General features: G+C 40.4%; 1 protein-coding gene across 4 annotated transcripts in view; it reads left to right on the forward strand.

The window, feature by feature from the left end:
• The window catches only part of LOC123760841 (voltage-dependent calcium channel subunit alpha-2/delta-1), a 207204-nt gene that overhangs the window by 168804 nt on the left and 21570 nt on the right, over positions 1-16830 (forward strand). For all 4 annotated transcript variants that reach the window (XM_045746616.2, XM_045746617.2, XM_045746618.2 and 1 more), the window contains 3 exons: positions 9739-9886; positions 12991-13151; positions 16453-16595. In XM_045746616.2, the coding sequence (XP_045602572.2) occupies positions 9739-9886; positions 12991-13151; positions 16453-16595 (452 nt within the window). The remainder of the gene's footprint in view (positions 1-9738; positions 9887-12990; positions 13152-16452; positions 16596-16830) is intronic.

Consider the following 16830-nt stretch of genomic DNA (forward strand, 5'->3'; position numbering starts at 1 on the left):
AGTGCATCGTTAGTGTTTTTTTTGGGTCTGAAGCCATATTGGCAAGGGCTAAGTATATTGAGTTTGGCAAGATATGAGTAAAGCTGCTTGTATATAAGTTTTTCAAAAATTTTTGACAAGTTTGGCAGGATTGATATAGGTCTGTAGTTGTTAACATCTGTGGGGTCACCACATTTGTGGACAGGCGTTACTCTCGCTTTTTTTAGAATATCTGGAAAGGTTTGGAGTTCAAGTGACTTGTTGAAGAGCAAAGCAATAGCAGGGGCTAAAGATCTGGAGGCTTTTTTGTAAATTAAAGTTGGTATCTCCTCAAGGGCACCAGACTTGGTTTTAAGGGAAAGGATTATCTCATTGACGTCAGTGGAGTTAATAGGCTTTAGGTACAGAGACTGTGGATAGTTACCTGTAAGATAGTCCTTAATATCAGTACTGGAAGATGGAATATCATTTGCAAGGGATGAACCAATGGAAGAGAAGAACCTATTAAACTCAATAGCAGAATCAGAGGCTGAAAGCTGACCATCGTTATTAGACAGGAGAGTCGGTTTGTTATTTAAAGATTTCTTTGATCCCAATATTTGTGAAATTGTGCTCCAAGTTTGTTTAACCCTTAAAGTGCGCATCACTTCATATGAAGTGTAAATCGTTTTACCAGTCAACTGCGCTTCACTTCATATGAAGTGTATGGGTACCGCGCACGATTTGAATGGCCCGCGGTGTAGCTGGGGGTCCCATACGCTGCCCAGGGGCTCTAGTAAACAGCGGCCATTTTGAAAAAAAATCCAGCTCACGCTCCGATGGCATGGGAGGCCTCAGTTTAGCGAGAGTCACCATGGCGAGCGCACGGTCAAACGCCTCACGGGCACGCACCACTCAGTCCCTCACCCCAGAGCAAATAGCCCACGAATTATTCTCTGAAGGTGAAGAAAGTGTGTTTGACGATTCAGACAACGATGAGGATTATACACAGTTGTCGGGTGATAGTAGCAGCAGCAGTGAAAGTGAGAATGACCGCCATGCCATGGCGAGGCCTATACGCTCTCCCATGCCTCCTCGCCCATTTTCTACCCCAATTCTACCACGACCTCACAGTTCCTGTGGATATTTTCAGTTTGAGGGTGACGAGTCAGAGGGAGGTGACTCCTTTTCTGGGTTTAGTGACTCAGATCAAAGTTTTATTGAGCCTGTGGCTGGTACCAGTGGTGTAACTGGGCGAGAAATTGTCGCGTCAGCAGCATCTCGCCCAGCCAAGCGCCACCGCATGGCACCACATGAGGGACCAAGACCCTCGTGTTCACGTGCATCCACCTCACATGCATCCACCTCACGTGCATCCACCTCACGTGCATCCACCTCACGTGCATCCACCTCACGTGCATCCACCTCACGTGCATCCACCTCAAGTGCATCCACCTCAAGTGCATCCACCTCACGTGCACCCACCTCACGTGCACCCATCTCACGTGCACGTAGCCGCCGTGCTTCTCGCAGACGGTATTCAGCTCCTGGTCGCCGGTATGCATCGCTTCCTCGCCGTCTTTCCTCTGCGTCTCGCAGGACGCCTGGTGTACTTGAGTGGAGTGATGGTGACGATTTTATTCCTAATATTCCTCACTTTGACGATAAAGATGTAGGGATTACAAACCTTTTCCCTAATCAAGGTGAGGACATGGCTGAGATGGAATATTTTACAGCATTCTATGATGAACCACTCATGGAATACATTGTACACCAAACGAACCTGCATGCTGCTTACCTGATTGAGAGGGAAATCACAGAATCTTCACGACTGCAGCGTTGGAAAAATACCACAGTGGCGGAAATGTATGTGTTTTTGGCACTCTGTTTGTTGATGAAGCACTGTCACAAACATGCAATAAATGACTATTGGAGCAAGGACAAGACAATACCAACACCTTTATTCGGGAAATATATGTCACGAGACAGGTTTCAGATACTCCTCAGGTGTCTACATTTTGGAAGTGTTCAGGACCGAACACCTGATGATAGACTGTGGCGAGTGAGGCACTACATGAACGATGTTATTGGAAAATTCAGAGATTTTTACGTACTAGCACAGAAGCTGGTGGTTGATGAATCTCTCATACTTTTCAAGGGACGTGTTCCATTCAAACAGTACATTCCCTCAAAACGAAACCGATTTGGCCTGAAATTTTTTGTTCTTTGTGATTGTGAGACAGGATACGTGTTACACATGATTCTGTACTCGGCTAGTGATGTAGACATTCCCTGTAACGACGAACATGGATTCTCGGGGAGTGTAGTGAAGACCATCATGGCTCCGTGGATGAACAAGGGACACATTTTATACACAGATAATTACTATACAAGTCCCTTGCTAGCTCGGTTCTTGCTAGAAAATAGAACCGGATTGGTTGGTACAGTAAAGCCACAACGAAGGGAAATGCCTGTGTTTGACAATGACATTGCAGTTGGTGAGTGTCAGAGAAGGAAAAGTGATAACATTCTGTCAGTTCGGTGGAAAGACAAAAGAGAGGTGAACTTGTTGACAACAATTCATGATGGAACAATGGTGAACAGTGGGAAAGTGAGCCATAAAACAAACGCACCACTATATAAGCCAGACTGTGTTTTAGACTATAATATCAACATGCGGTTGATTGATAAATCAGACATGATGATTGGCACTGCAGAGTGTGTGCGGAAGACATGTAGGTGGACGAAAAAAGTGTTCTTCCATCTTGTGGACATGAGCATGCTGAACTGTTTCAACATGTACCTTGTGAGAACTGGACGTAAGCCCACTTTCCGTGACTTTGTATTTGATGCTGCAATACAGTTATTAGGAAAGTTTGCAAAAGATGTCCCAGGTATTCAGCGGCCCATCATAAACCCACTGTTGCAGCATGCTGGTACTCCACGCCTCGCTCACACTGAAGGCTTCCTAGCACACAAACTTAAGTATTTGCCACCTGGTGTGAAGCGTGCAATAGCCCAACGTGATTGCTTGGTGTGTAAAACAACGACACGTAGAGACAAGAAACGGAAGCTTGTGCAAACATGGTGTGAAACGTGTGGTATCCCATTATGTGCTGTCGACTGCTTCAATGACTACCACAGTCTAGAAATCTTCTAAGTGTGCTTCAAAGTGTGTATAGTGTGTGCGAGTGTGTAAATATGTAAACATATAAGCAGAACATATAATATAATAGACTGTAATGACATATTATATTGCCGTAATTGAAAACATTTGTGTGCGCCTGTGTATACTCAAATATGCAACAATTATTGATACAAAATATGTTCAAACAGTATTTGAAACACAATTAGTGAAAAAAAATTAGATAAAATGCGCTTAGACATTGTAAATAAATAGCGCGAAAATATATTTGTGGCAACTCTGGCTGTTTGAGGACCGCGCGCAACACCTCCCGGGCGTGTACTGCATGAGCGAACATGCAGATTGTAACGTCATCACAGAGCTTCTCGGCTCTATTGCAACAAAAGTAAGTACAATAGAATTTTTTTTTTATTTTTCCCGTGATCAGTGAACAGAACTTAACAGATTAGCAAAAAAAAAAATTTTTTTTTTTTTTCAAAATGACATGCGCCTGTGTGGATAGCAGGATATTAGACCCCGAGCATGTTAAGGGTTAATGTTGCTCTTTATTTGAGTAAATTTATCTTCGTAGTAATTAGTTTTGGCTCGTCTAATTATCTTAGATAGCAATAATGAGTAATTCTTTGAGAATTCTTTGGAGACAATTCCTAACCTATACTTCTTCTCAAGGTCGTGTTTTTTGTTAATGGATTTCAGTATTCCCTTTGTAAGCCAAGGATTGTTAAGCCTTTTGCTTGTGACTTGTTTTGTAAGCCTAGGACAGTGGGTGTTATAAAGGCTAAGAGTTGTTTGTAGAAAAGATTGCACTGCTAGGTTGATGTCCCCTATGTTACCTAACTCGGACTCCCAGTTGACATTATCAGCAGCAGTTATAAAATTGTTTATAGCAGTTTCATTGTGCAGCCTAAAGCTTAACTCCCTTGTTTCTAGAGGTGGTTTGCTAATGTTAGTTAAGAGAAATGTGGGGTAGTGGTCTGTAGTGCTATCGGTGATTATACCTGAAGTAAGCGGAGAGGTTATGTTGGTCCAGATGTGATCTAGAGTCGTGGCAGTGCTGTCAGTGATTCTAGTAGGTCTAGTGATTAAGGGTATGAGGAGGCAGGAATTCATACAGTTGAGGAAGCTAACAGCAGTAGGGTGTTCTGGCTCGCAGAGGTCAATATTAAAGTCCCCTGCGATAATTAGGTGGTTTTTGTTCAGTCTGTTATCAAGTATTAGATTACTAAGGTTTGAGTTGAATACAGACACATCAGTGTTGGGAATTCTATAGACTGCACCCACAGACAGGACAGACTCGGCACCCTTGACTCTGAAGCTGGCGAAGATATACTCCCCATAGCAGTCTCTAGTTCTAATTTCTTTTAAGCATGTTAGTTCTTGGTGGTAGTAAAGAGCAGTGCCACCACCTCTCTGAAGTTGACGACAGTTGTGAATTGCTGAGTAGTTAGGCATGTTAAAGAGTTGAGTAGTATCCTCTTTCAACCATGTTTCAGTAAGTATAATAAAAGAGAATTTGTTGCCAATAGTTTCAATCAAGGCACTAACATCATCGAAGTGTTTACCTAGGGATCTAACGTTCAAATTGATTACAGAGATATTGTGATTATGAGTTAATACATTGTTTACATCATGTGCTGCAAAATATCTGCAATTTAGATCATTAAAGTGATTATTGTCATAGATAGTGGATAAGAGGTTAAGTTCAGGGTCTATACTTGACTGCATAAAAAAAGCTGATTGTAGAATCAGAAATAAGTAGAAAAAAGCTATAAAATAGGGAAAAATATATACACAATACTGTACAAAACAAACACAAAAGGGGCTTACAGGGGTACAATGGAGTAAGGGAGTATGGCTAGGCTAGGCAACCTAGGCAATTAATGAGATTAAAGAAAAAACATGTAAACATGGACTATACAAAACACAAGATATGGAAATACAAAACAAAAAATATAAGCAAGACTAAGCAATACAAAAAAAAAACAAATTGAGCAAAAATGAGGTAGATTGCTTACGAGTACTCACAGGTACACTGTAAGTAACAATTTGCAATTTGAGATGCAGGCAAAGCCAGGGGTACAATGGAGTAAGGGAGCATGGCAAGGCTAGGCAACCTAGGTAATAAATGGAATCAAAGAAATGTTGAATAATAAACATAGGCAAATTTAAGCTAATGATTAATAACTATAGATAGTTCAGTAATGACTGTATAATTAAAAAGACCTGAAGAACTACTTAATAACTCAATTAAATAATTTCGGTAAATGACTAGGTAAGAGTAAGCTAAAAATTAAGTCAGAAAATGAACCAAGGAGACTTAGGATACCTAGCCCCACTAGTTGACAGGGGGTTAATTAAGTTAATTCATTGGGAGTGATAAGGTGAGACAAACCACATTGGGAGAGGAAAGTGTTGAGGTTTTCTTCTCTAGTAATAGTAAACATTTTGCCCTCTGCGGTTTTTCTCACCTTTATCAGACCATCTCTAACGAAGCACTGATGAATAGCATCTGGGTTTTGTTGCCGGATTTGACGCAGGCGGTAGAGGATTTGCTGTCTGTTCCTGGTCAAGCACTCGTTGATGTATAATCCCTTCCGTAGGGATGCAGCTGTCCGGACTAGATTGGATTTCGTGAACTGGGAAGACAGCTTCAGGCGAATTTTCCGTTGATTTAGACCTGATGGATTCTTTTTGCCTACTCTGTAGGCAGCAATAACGTCAGTTTTGTTTAGATTGAGCTGCAATTTGTTTTTTAAGAGATCCTGAGCTATTTCGAAACAATTTTCACCTTCATGTTCCACAGGTATATCTTGGGACGACACGATAACAGAGTCTAGCAGCTTTTGCTGGTCTTGTTCCTCCTGGGAGACGGAACGTTGAGCTGAAAATGTACTGATACATGCAGTCATTTTGCTGAGAGCTTCCTCCTGCTTTTTTAAGGCTTCATCAGTTTTCCGAAGGTTGTTTTCCTCATGGAGATCATTCAAATCATGCTGTAGTTGGTCTTGGCTAGCCTTGTAGTTTCTAATATCCTCGCGGAGGAGGGTTATTTCTTGTTGTTGTTGTTGGAGATTAGCGCGGTTCACTAGATTCTCGTTGAGAAGACTCAAGATGATAGAATTTTGTGACTCGAGGACTAGGCACAACTTTTTGAACCACAGATTCTCGGTCCAGTTAGTGAATTCCGGTGAGGGACCGGAAGCTCGCTTGAGTTGATTATACTGGGATGCTAGCATGTTCATAGGAGAGGGTTGAGAGGACTCTGCTCCTTTGCTCAATGGGGTGGAGGGGAGGGCAGCCCCGCCACCCCGGACCCCAGAGCTTCCAGACGGAGAAACACGGATATTGTTAGAGTTGGCCGGGATGGATGTCTTGTTAAGGAGTTTGTTGCCCTTATTTCCCTGCACAGTCACATTTTTAGGAGACATGATTGGTTAGAATGGACTGAGGGGTATATGTTGAGAAGAAACTTGCGTCAGGCAGCGCGGTGGCGGCAGCATGCACTGGTACTCACACCGTAGAGGATTGTTTTGAAACTTATTTGAGATGGAATGAGTTGATTTTGGTCGGTTACTTTGGTTTTGCTATAACATGCTTGGACTCCATGTACTTAGCTGCCTGTGGGTGGTGGTCTACATCATCTGGCGTAAGTTTAAGGGCTGATATACAGCTTATAGTGAGGAGCGTAGCGTGCGTAACGTCCTCCCTCGATCAGAGTTGTTGTGTTATGTGTGTAATAATAATAATAATAATGTAATAATAATAATAATAATATTTTATTCAGGAAAAGTACATACTGTACATAGATGCAGAGTTACAAACATTCTGTTGGATTTATAGATGGAGCTAGTACATACAATACCTAAAACCACTAATACGCATAGCGTTTCGGGCAAGGGGTGGGGGGGGGGGGGAAACACTTAGACTAAAACTTAATAGTAATTGGGAGTAAAGTATAAATTGTGTTGAAAAAAAGATTAAAAAAAGAAAAAAAAAAATGGGGAACATGGCAAAAATCAGCAATTGTACAAGTTGGTCAACAAACAGCATTGTTTAGAATAGCAAGACATGGGTTGGCATTTAGGGGGTAAGGTAGGTTACATGGAGTTAATTAGGTAGTACTTAGTTCTACTCTTAAACTGGTTGAGCGAGATACAGCCTTTGGCATGATTAGGAAAGTCATTCCACATTCTGGGTCCCTTGAGTTGTGGAGCATTTCTATTTTGGTTAAGTCTCACTCTTGAAATGTCAAGTAGGTATTTGTTTCCGGTGTGATGCCCATGGGTTCTGTTACAACCTTCTAGGAAACTTTTTAAGGTCAGGATTGACATTGCAGTTCAGAGTTTTAAATATATAAAGTAGGCTAGATATATATATATATAGAACCCCATTTGGGACAGCAGCATTTGGTATATATATATAGGTAGGCTAGAACTCCAATCAAATTGAATGATGACATGGTTTAATACATACATAGCCTGCTATAGCTCCGGGGATCCTCTGGGACTCGCCCAGAAAATAGCATTTCATTACATTCAACGCTTGAATTTTTTTTTTTTTTTATCGCAACACCATTTGGGGTTCTTGGCATTTTGATTCACCTGACTCCTTTTTCTTGAATCCATGTTCTTTTCTTATGTTTTCCTCAGTTGTAGCCACATGTGCACTATCGTTTTTTAGTGCCCAACATTGTTGCATCTTGCTTCCCAGGGTTGTAGTTTTATGCCTGCCTCCTTCCCTGGTAAGTTCTCCTTTCTGTTTGGTTTACCATGGTGAGATAACAGCAGGGAGCCACCTTGGATCCCTCTCAGAAAACCAGTGTTGAATATAATGAAATGCCTCTTTAAAATGGCTCCTTGGATCCTCCCTTTTGCCTTCAAAGTAAGTCAGTTTTCCTTTTGGGCGGCTCTTGGCTGATGTCTTGCTGACTGATCCATGAGTTCCCACTGCTGAGACCTGGTGGTTGGCAGTTGGACCGAGAGGGTAACCCTGGAAACACAAACCGAAACTGTCTCTATTTTCCGCTTGTTACACCTTGTAATAAAGTTGTTACATCTTGGCTTAACGTGTTTATGACGTATTAGAACGTTGTTATAACTTGCTATATATTGGTTGTTATAACTGGTTAGGTGTTGTTAAAACTTGTTCGAACGTTGTACCAACGTCGTAGTTTCGGTGTGTGTTTGACGGGAAATGACCTAACTGCTTTGTAGATTGTTTGCTAAGTTGCTGACTTATCTTGTAGTTGTTTGTTGGTTTTCTCCCTACTTTTCTGGTGGTTGCTGTTGTGGCAAGGCTGTGTACAAATCCCCTACTCCATGCACCTCTGTAAGGAAAGGCCAGGTTTTGACCTCCGGTCCCCAGTAGGAATTTTATCACAACCTGTCCTCCTTAAAAAGAATGTCATATTTCACTCGTATGCATTACATAAGGTAAAAAATTGTCATACTAGAAAATGGAAGCGGCTGGCGAAAGTGACGTACTGTCCCATTTTCTGTTTTGGGTCCTCTGGTAAGTTAGGAGAGGACACTTTAAATTGACCATTTTCTTGACGTTGGGAAACCTTAGAAGGGCTGGCTGTTAATTGTCTCATAAGGGCCTGGTGTGAGGAGATAGGTGAGGAGCTAACCAAAGTGGCTAGCAAATGGCAGGCACCTTGTATACCCCCCATCAAGAGGCATTTTATTACAATCAATTCCTTTTTCTCAGTGCATGGGTGATGTGACAATTTTAACGATAATTGCTCTTTGAGGGTTAATATGGTAACACTAGACAGCATATTATGAAAAGCATTGATCTCTTAAATTACAGTGGTGCCTTCGTTTATGAATTTATTCCGTTCCCAGAGACAGCTCATAACCCCAAAATTCACAACCCGAAACAAATTTTCCCATAAGAAATAATGTAAATTAAATTAATCCGTTCCACACTCTCAAAAATATTAGCTTCAAAATCCATTTCATACATAATATACACAAATATTTCATACTATAGTATGTACTAGTTATAGCTTACTTTTATTGATGACTCTTGTTGGTGTATGGAAGATGGTGAGGAAGGGGGAGGGGGGGAGGAGAAGAGGTGTTAGTGTTTGGAAGGAGGAGTCCCCTTCCATTATTACATCAGGCAGTGATGACTTCTTTGGGGTACACTCTCTCTTCTACGTTTTGCAGGCATACCAATAGGACCTGGTCGTGGCTCACTGCTTGTTTGTCTCACTAAGAACCTTTCCATAGAGACTTGTTTTCCTCTATGGTCATCCTCACATGTGTTTTCATAGGTTGAACCTTACCATGGACTTTCTTGGGACCCATGGCATGGTATATAATAATTACTTTTATGCTTAGAAACTAAAAAAAGCTGAAAAAAATTAATTCTTTACAAAGAATTCAAGCGATCGTCACTACACGGGAGGCACTGTTAAACTGATGTACGGTCACCCGTTCCACCAGGAACCATATGCTCGGTCAACCCATACATGTATTAACAAACTCGCAACTCAAAGCAATGCTCATAAACCGAATCTAATTTTATGAAGAAATTCAGCTCATAACCCAAACAATTTGTAAATAAGGGCATTCGTAAGCCAAAGTTCCATTGTACTGTACTTTGTTTTGTAAGAATTTTAATTTCAGGCAATGATGACCTGTTCCAAGGATTGGTATGGTCCCAAACATGGACGGAGCCTTTGGTTAAAAAGTGGCAAGAGGAACATTCATCTTCTGATATCATCGGCAGAGTTGTCTTCACCAGATTTGGACTAACAAGATTTTATCCTGAAAGGTATCTACACAAATTTGTCCTTTTTTCACAACCTTTTTCCTTTTTTACAACCTTTTTCCTTTTTCACAACCTTTTTCCTTTTTCACAACCTTTTTCCTTTTTTACAACCTTTTTCCTTTTTCACAACCTTTTTCCTTTTTCACAACCTTTTTCCTTTTTCACAACCTTTTTCCTTTTTTACAACCTTTTTCCTTTTTCACAACCTTTTTCCTTTTTCACAACCTTTTTCCTTTTTCACAACCTTTTTCCTTTTTCACAACCTTTTTCCTTTTTTACAACCTTTTTCCTTTTTCACAACCTTTTTCCTTTTTCACAACCTTTTTCCTTTTTCACAACCTTTTTCCTTTTTCACAACCTTTTTCCTTTTTCACAACCTTTTTCCTTTTTCACAACCTTTTTCCTTTTTCACAACCTTTTTCCTTTTTCACAACCTTTTTCCTTTTTCACAACCTTTTTCCTTTTTCACAACCTTTTTCCTTTTTTCACAACCTTTTTCCTTTTTCACAACCTTTTTCCTTTTTCACAACCTTTTTCCTTTTTCACAACCTTTTTCCTTTTTCACAACCTTTTTCCTTTTTTCACAACCTTTTTCCTTTTTCACAACCTTTTTCCTTTTTCACAACCTTTTTCCTTTTTCACAACCTTTTTCCTTTTTCACAACCTTTTTCCTTTTTCACAACCTTTTTCACAACCTTTTTCCTTTTTCTTCACAATAAAATGACTGGAAATTTTTGTAGTACATTTTTTAATATATGTAATCATAAATAATTTGCCATTATAAGATCTTTATAAATTAACCCCTGCATTGAACCCTTATTTATAGTTGATAGCTTCACTGTGCACAATAAAAAAGTCAAGATTTTTTCTTTCTAATATTGTTAAAATCTATTCCCTAATCACAAGAAAAAAAAAAATATTACTTACCATGTCTATAAACAAACCGAGAAATCTCACGATGATGTCACCAATTCATGCTTACTCCTGTAGTGAGCATTCTGGCAGCATTGTGTGGGCCATTCAGTTTTCAGATGTATTCCTGAAGTTTCATCAATATATGCACTCACTCAATATGTACATGTTTATGTTATAGTCCATGACACAGTTTGGTTTATATTCTGGTTCTTTGGTTGCTTTGCTGACCTGGGGTCAGATTCACGAAAGCACTTATGCAAGTACTTACGAACGTGTACACATCTTTCCTCAATCTTTGACGGCTTTGGTTACATTTATTAAACAGTTTACAAGCATGAAAACTTCGCATTCAACTGTTGTTATTGTTATAAACAGCCTCCTGGTGCTTCCGAGCTCATTAACTGTTTAATAATTGTAAACAAAGTCGCCAAAGATTGAGAAAAGATGTACCCTGGAAACACAAACCGAAACTGTCTCTGTTTTCCGCTTGTTACAACTTGTAATAAAGTTGTTACATCTTGGCTTAATGTGTTTATGACGTATTAGAACGTTGTTACAACTTGCTATATTGGTTGTTATAACTGGTTAGGAGGTGTTAGCACTTGTTCGAACGTTGTACCAACGTCGTAGTTTCGGTGTGTGTTTGGCGGGTACAGGTTCGTAAGAGTTTGCATAAGTGCTTTTGTGAATCTGGCCCCTTGCCACTGTTAACCATCCAACCAGTAATTACCTAAGTGTAGTTACTGGGTGAGAGCTATGCTCGTGGTGTTCTGTCGTCCCAGTACTCTTTGTCATATAACACTTTAAGATTACTGACAGTTTTGACATCCACCACATTCTCACCCAAATTATTCCAACCAGAGCCGGGAGCCGGTCGGCCGAGCGGACAGCACGCTGGACTTGTGATCCTGTGGTCCCGGGTTCGATCCCGGGCGCCGGCGAGAAACAATGGGCAGAGTTTCTTTCACCCTATGCCCCTGTTACCTAGCAGTAAAATAGGTACCTGGGAGTTAGTCAGCTGTCACGGGCTGCTTCCTGGGGGTGGAGGCCTGGTCGAGAACCGGGCCGCGAGGACACTAAAGCCCTGAAATCATCTCAAGATAACCTCAAGATAACCATCTACTATAGTTTACAAAAGTGAACTTTCTAAAAAGATTTTGGTAGCTTTGCTTCCATAGTTTAAATCTATGACCTCTTGTTCTTGAAGTTCCAGGTTTCAGGAATTGTTGATAAATTGTGTTGATTCTCATTACTATTTTGCTGGTAGTGATCATTTCACCTCTTCTCTTTTCCTTCTAGCTTTGGTATATTTAACACATCTAACCTCTCCTCGTAGCTCTTGTCTTTCAGTTCTGGAAGCCATTTTGTTACATGTTTTTGCACCATTTCGAGTTTGTTGATGTGCTTCTTGAGATATGGGCACCATACAGCTGCTCCATATTTCAATTTTTATCTCACAAAAGTTGTGAACAGTTTCTTTAGTATTTCACCATCGATGTATTTAAAAGCAATTCTGAATTTGGAAAGCGTAGCACGTACTCCTCGCACAATATTCTTTATTTGCTCCTCTGGTGACATTCTACTATCCAGAACTACCCCCCTAGATCTCTTGCTTTATTAGAGTTCTTTAATTACTGTTCATATAATTTTTAGATTGTGCATAGCTTATTTTATACTATTTTACATTCCATAACATGGCCTTTCTTCATGTTGAATTCCATCTGCCAAGTGTTGCTCTATACACTTATTTTGTCCAGGTCATCTTGATGGACATGACATTCATTTAAGTTTTCTACCTACCCTAGTAGCTTTGCATCATCATCAGGGAGCCGGTCGGCCGAGCAGACAGCACACTGGACTTGTGATCCTGTGGTCCCGGGTTCGATCCCGGGCGCTGGCGAGAAACAATGGGCAGAGTTTCTTTCACCCTATGCCCCTGATACCTAGCAGTAAAATAGGTACCTGGGTGTTAGTCAGCTGTCACAGGCTGCTTCCTGGGGGTGGAGGCCAGCTGGTCGAGGACCAGGCCGCAGGGACACTAAATCCCCGAAATCATCTCAAGATAACCTCAAGAAACATTTTAATATACCTGTAAATCTGTATTCCCTCAGTTGGATCATTTATATAGTTTGTGTACCTGCATGTAAAAGATCAAGGTAAAATATACACTAGTTAATGTTTTCTTTAAATAGCCAAAAGCCCGGGGTGAGCAGGTGGCAGGATCCCTGGTACAACCCAGCACTGCGTAGAGGAGAGCTCAATAGGAAAGTCTCTGTCATACCTCATTCCCTTGGTGCTATTCTTTCTGCCCCTGTCATAGTAAAAAAGGATGGATCTGAAGTAATGGCTGCAGGTTAGTTATCTTGAGTTGTTTTTGTATAGAATTTGTTAGTTATTAGTAATCTTGAGTTACTTGCATACAAATACACAAGCTTTGCAAAAATCATTGGAGCAGGACAGGGATCGAAACTGCGTCATGGGGTCACCCCAGATGCACACCCTGACCCATTGGACTATGATATGCTGTAAGTATATCATAGTAAGTAAGTAAGTATATAAGTATATGAAGATATGTGTAAGTATGTTGGGATTCATTTGAATTACATAATGCATATTATGGTCCAATGGGTTAGTTAACTTAAGGTATGTGTCTGGGGTGACCTATGATGCTGGTTCAGTCCCTGACCTGCTCCAATGATTTTCACATTGGAGCTATTTCACAGCCATGCTATTGTGATATGCCAACTGTTATATTGTGATATACAGTATAACAAACTTGTCGACCTGAATGGTTGTGATCTAAGGTTCCCAGACTGCAGACGAGATAGTTTAATTAACAATGTTGTTGCAGATTAGGTTAGTTATGTAGGAAGTTATGTTAGTGGAGTTCCAGTAAATGTAGTTAGAGAAAAGGGGTTAAAAAAAACACCAAATTAATTAAAATTAGTTAAAGCATTGGAGGCGATGAGTCACAATAACATGGCTGAAGTAGTTTGACTAAACCACACACTAGAAGGTGAAGGGACGACGACGTTTCGGTCCGTCCTGGACCATTCTCAAGTCGATTGTGACTCGAGAATGGTCCAGGATGGACCGAAACATCATCGTCCCTTCACCTTCTAGTGTGTGGTCTGGTCAAACTAGATAAAGCATTGTATATAATGAAATTTTATTTTCTCATGGTTCCCCTCGTAGGTCTCTGACCATAGCTCTAGTGACCACTAATCTTCAGCTACACACCCCAGGCCTCTCGAGACCCATCCTGTGACATACCCAAAGCCAGGACCAGAATGGGGTGAGGGAAGCATGGGGGATCAGAGATCAACCCAAAATGAGAAAATCCCACCAGAAAGCATAGGTGACTGCTAGAAGAAAGTATGGCACCTGAATACCTGTTGTATCCTTGTAAATAATTCTGAGGACCAATGTCCCCATGGTCCGTCTCTAACCAGGGCTCCTGGTTGGTGTTCCAATCAACCGGGCTGTTCGATGCTGCTGCTGCTCACAGCCTCAGAAACAAGAAAAGTGTGTTTCATTGTATTCAGTGTTTGATTTCTGGGAGGGCCCCATTAATAGCTTCCTGAGTTTATTCGCAACAACACCTCAGTGGAGGAGAATGTTCTTTCTGAATCGTAAAAGACAAACAGGGCTGACCCATGGGAACAAGATGGGGGTCTGGACAGAGAAGTAGGTGCCTCCTGCTAAACACCAAAGTACAGCACAAGAGCAATGAAGCCAAGAGGCACCCCCTAAAGAACAAGAGGTGAACACCCATGTTCACCACCAAAAGCCCCAAGCCCAGAGAAGCACTGAGGAAAATACCCAAGAAAGGCAGTGAAGTTGCAAACAGACATAGAGCAAGAGAGAAAGTACAGACTACTAGCTGACCAAGGAAAAATAAACTGCCTCAAACCTTTATTATTTATAAAGCAGGCCAAAACAAAGGATCTGGTGGTTCTTTGAATCTATGTGGGGTCATTTCCATTTCTTGTGCTGTGGGGATGGACTCTGTATGCTGCTTGTCTTTTGGTTACTCGGTGTTAGGCTCTCTGCTTGGCTCATGTGTGTGGCGTGGGAAATGTACTCCAGATAGTCTCCTTTCTGTCCCCTCACTGTGGAGGGAAAAGAAATTGACGGTCGCCAATGTCAATGTCAAACGCCACCTCTCTCAACCAGTTTAAGTTAAAAATGAAGCTATACCTAATAAATTCCTTGTAACGTACCTTACCCTTCTATTGTCAACCAATGTCTGTTTTTCTTTAAAGAGCGCTGTTTGTCGACTTAATTGTATTTGTGCTGCTTTTTCATCTATGTTTTCATTTCTTGTTTTCATTCCACTCATTATGCTCAATTAGTATTAAGCTTGTCATTTAAGTTTATCATGCCCAAAACGCTTTGCGTAATAGTGGCTTTAGGCATTGTATGTACTAGCTCTACCTATAAGTCAACCAATCTTTGTAAAATTTATTGTATGTATGTACCTTACCTAAATAAACATTTTATTTTATTTTTTTTTTATTTTTTTTTATTTTATGTGTCCTGTTGCTCTTGCGAGTCATTTGATTGCCTGTGGCTGGACCTTTTTGCATCAAAGTGGAACTAGAGGCTGTTGTCTTCAGGGGCTCTGTTTCCAAATTGCGAGGTTTTTACAGGAAGCAGAATGGAAGGATTCTTTTGCCTTGACCAAAAATGTTAGGATTTCCTTTATCTCTCCTCCATTTCAGCTGCTTCCCCTCTCATAGTTTCCAGAAAAGTGCTCTTCATTATACTCAATGCTCTACAATACAGTGTATTCTTGAATTTTTCACTGTAATTTTTATGAGATGTGTCTAACATATTTGTCAAAAAAAAAAAATCAAAATCAAATGTTTATTTAGGTAAGGTAAGGTTATTTAGGTAAAAATTTGTAATGTAGTACATAGGCTTACACCAAAGATCATAGAAATGAAATGAAATGTGAACAAAAACACAAATTTGTACATAGGAAAGGTATGTATGGCACTGACTCTAAGCAAATGGGCATTAAGATATCATCACAGCAACCTAAACTTGGTGTCAGAATCACATTACCAATACAATATAATATAGTTGTGTGCAATTCCACTCATAATCCAAGTCTTAAGTCAGTGAAATATGTCCTGGTATTTTTCAGTGCTAAGATATGTAATATAGTTATCTATGGCATTTTTTAGAGGGAGCCCCTTGTGGCTGCCTGAAGCTATCTTCCTGAGAGTGCTTTATTTTAAAAAATCATATCAATGACAGGTAGTTTTGTTTGGCCTATCGGACACCAGAGTCAGAACCTGGCCCCCTTCAGAGGGAAAGCAAGTGATAATCCATCACCTCGATAAAAAAAGCCTCCAGAACATCAACGCAGCTTTACAGACAACTGCAGGGTTCACAGAAAATGATGCCTCAAAAACCATCAAACTACTGCAACTGAGTCATACAGAACTAACGCTGCTCTTGTAGAGCCAGTGTTAGTTTCTTGCTTCAGTGTTAGTTGATTGCTTCTTACTAAAATGTCACATCAGTCACATGACTGATGTGACATTTTAGTAAGAAGCAATCTCTGGAAGATAGCTTCAGGGAGCCACTGGAGCTCCTCCAGAAACTGGCATTTCATTACATTAAATGCTGTTTTTTTTTCCCAGTTGTGGCGGTAAATCTTACCTCAAGTTCCCTACACAATGGTTTTGTGGAACAGCTGCGGAATTCAGAACGGTGGGATCAGTATGAATATCTGGTACTGCTGGTTGATGATGGAGGAATTATTGTCACATCAAACAGAGAACTTGTAAGTTTATAGAATAATGATTCTATTATTTTTAGTCAATCAATTTCCATAAGTTGGGAATTTTCATTTGTAAATATCTTCTAATGTTTTCATGGTTGCTTCAGTTGTACAAAAGTATATTTTACCCTTGTCTTGAGTTTTACATTTATACACAGTATTAGGAAGCTTTCCCGCTACCAAATTTAATGATGAATTTCAGTGGACAATTGTTTGTCTTGTACTGTAGATGAATTGA

The sequence above is a fragment of the Procambarus clarkii genome, chromosome 3 (assembly GCF_040958095.1).
Source record: "Procambarus clarkii isolate CNS0578487 chromosome 3, FALCON_Pclarkii_2.0, whole genome shotgun sequence".
Taxonomy (NCBI): domain Eukaryota; kingdom Metazoa; phylum Arthropoda; class Malacostraca; order Decapoda; family Cambaridae; genus Procambarus; species Procambarus clarkii.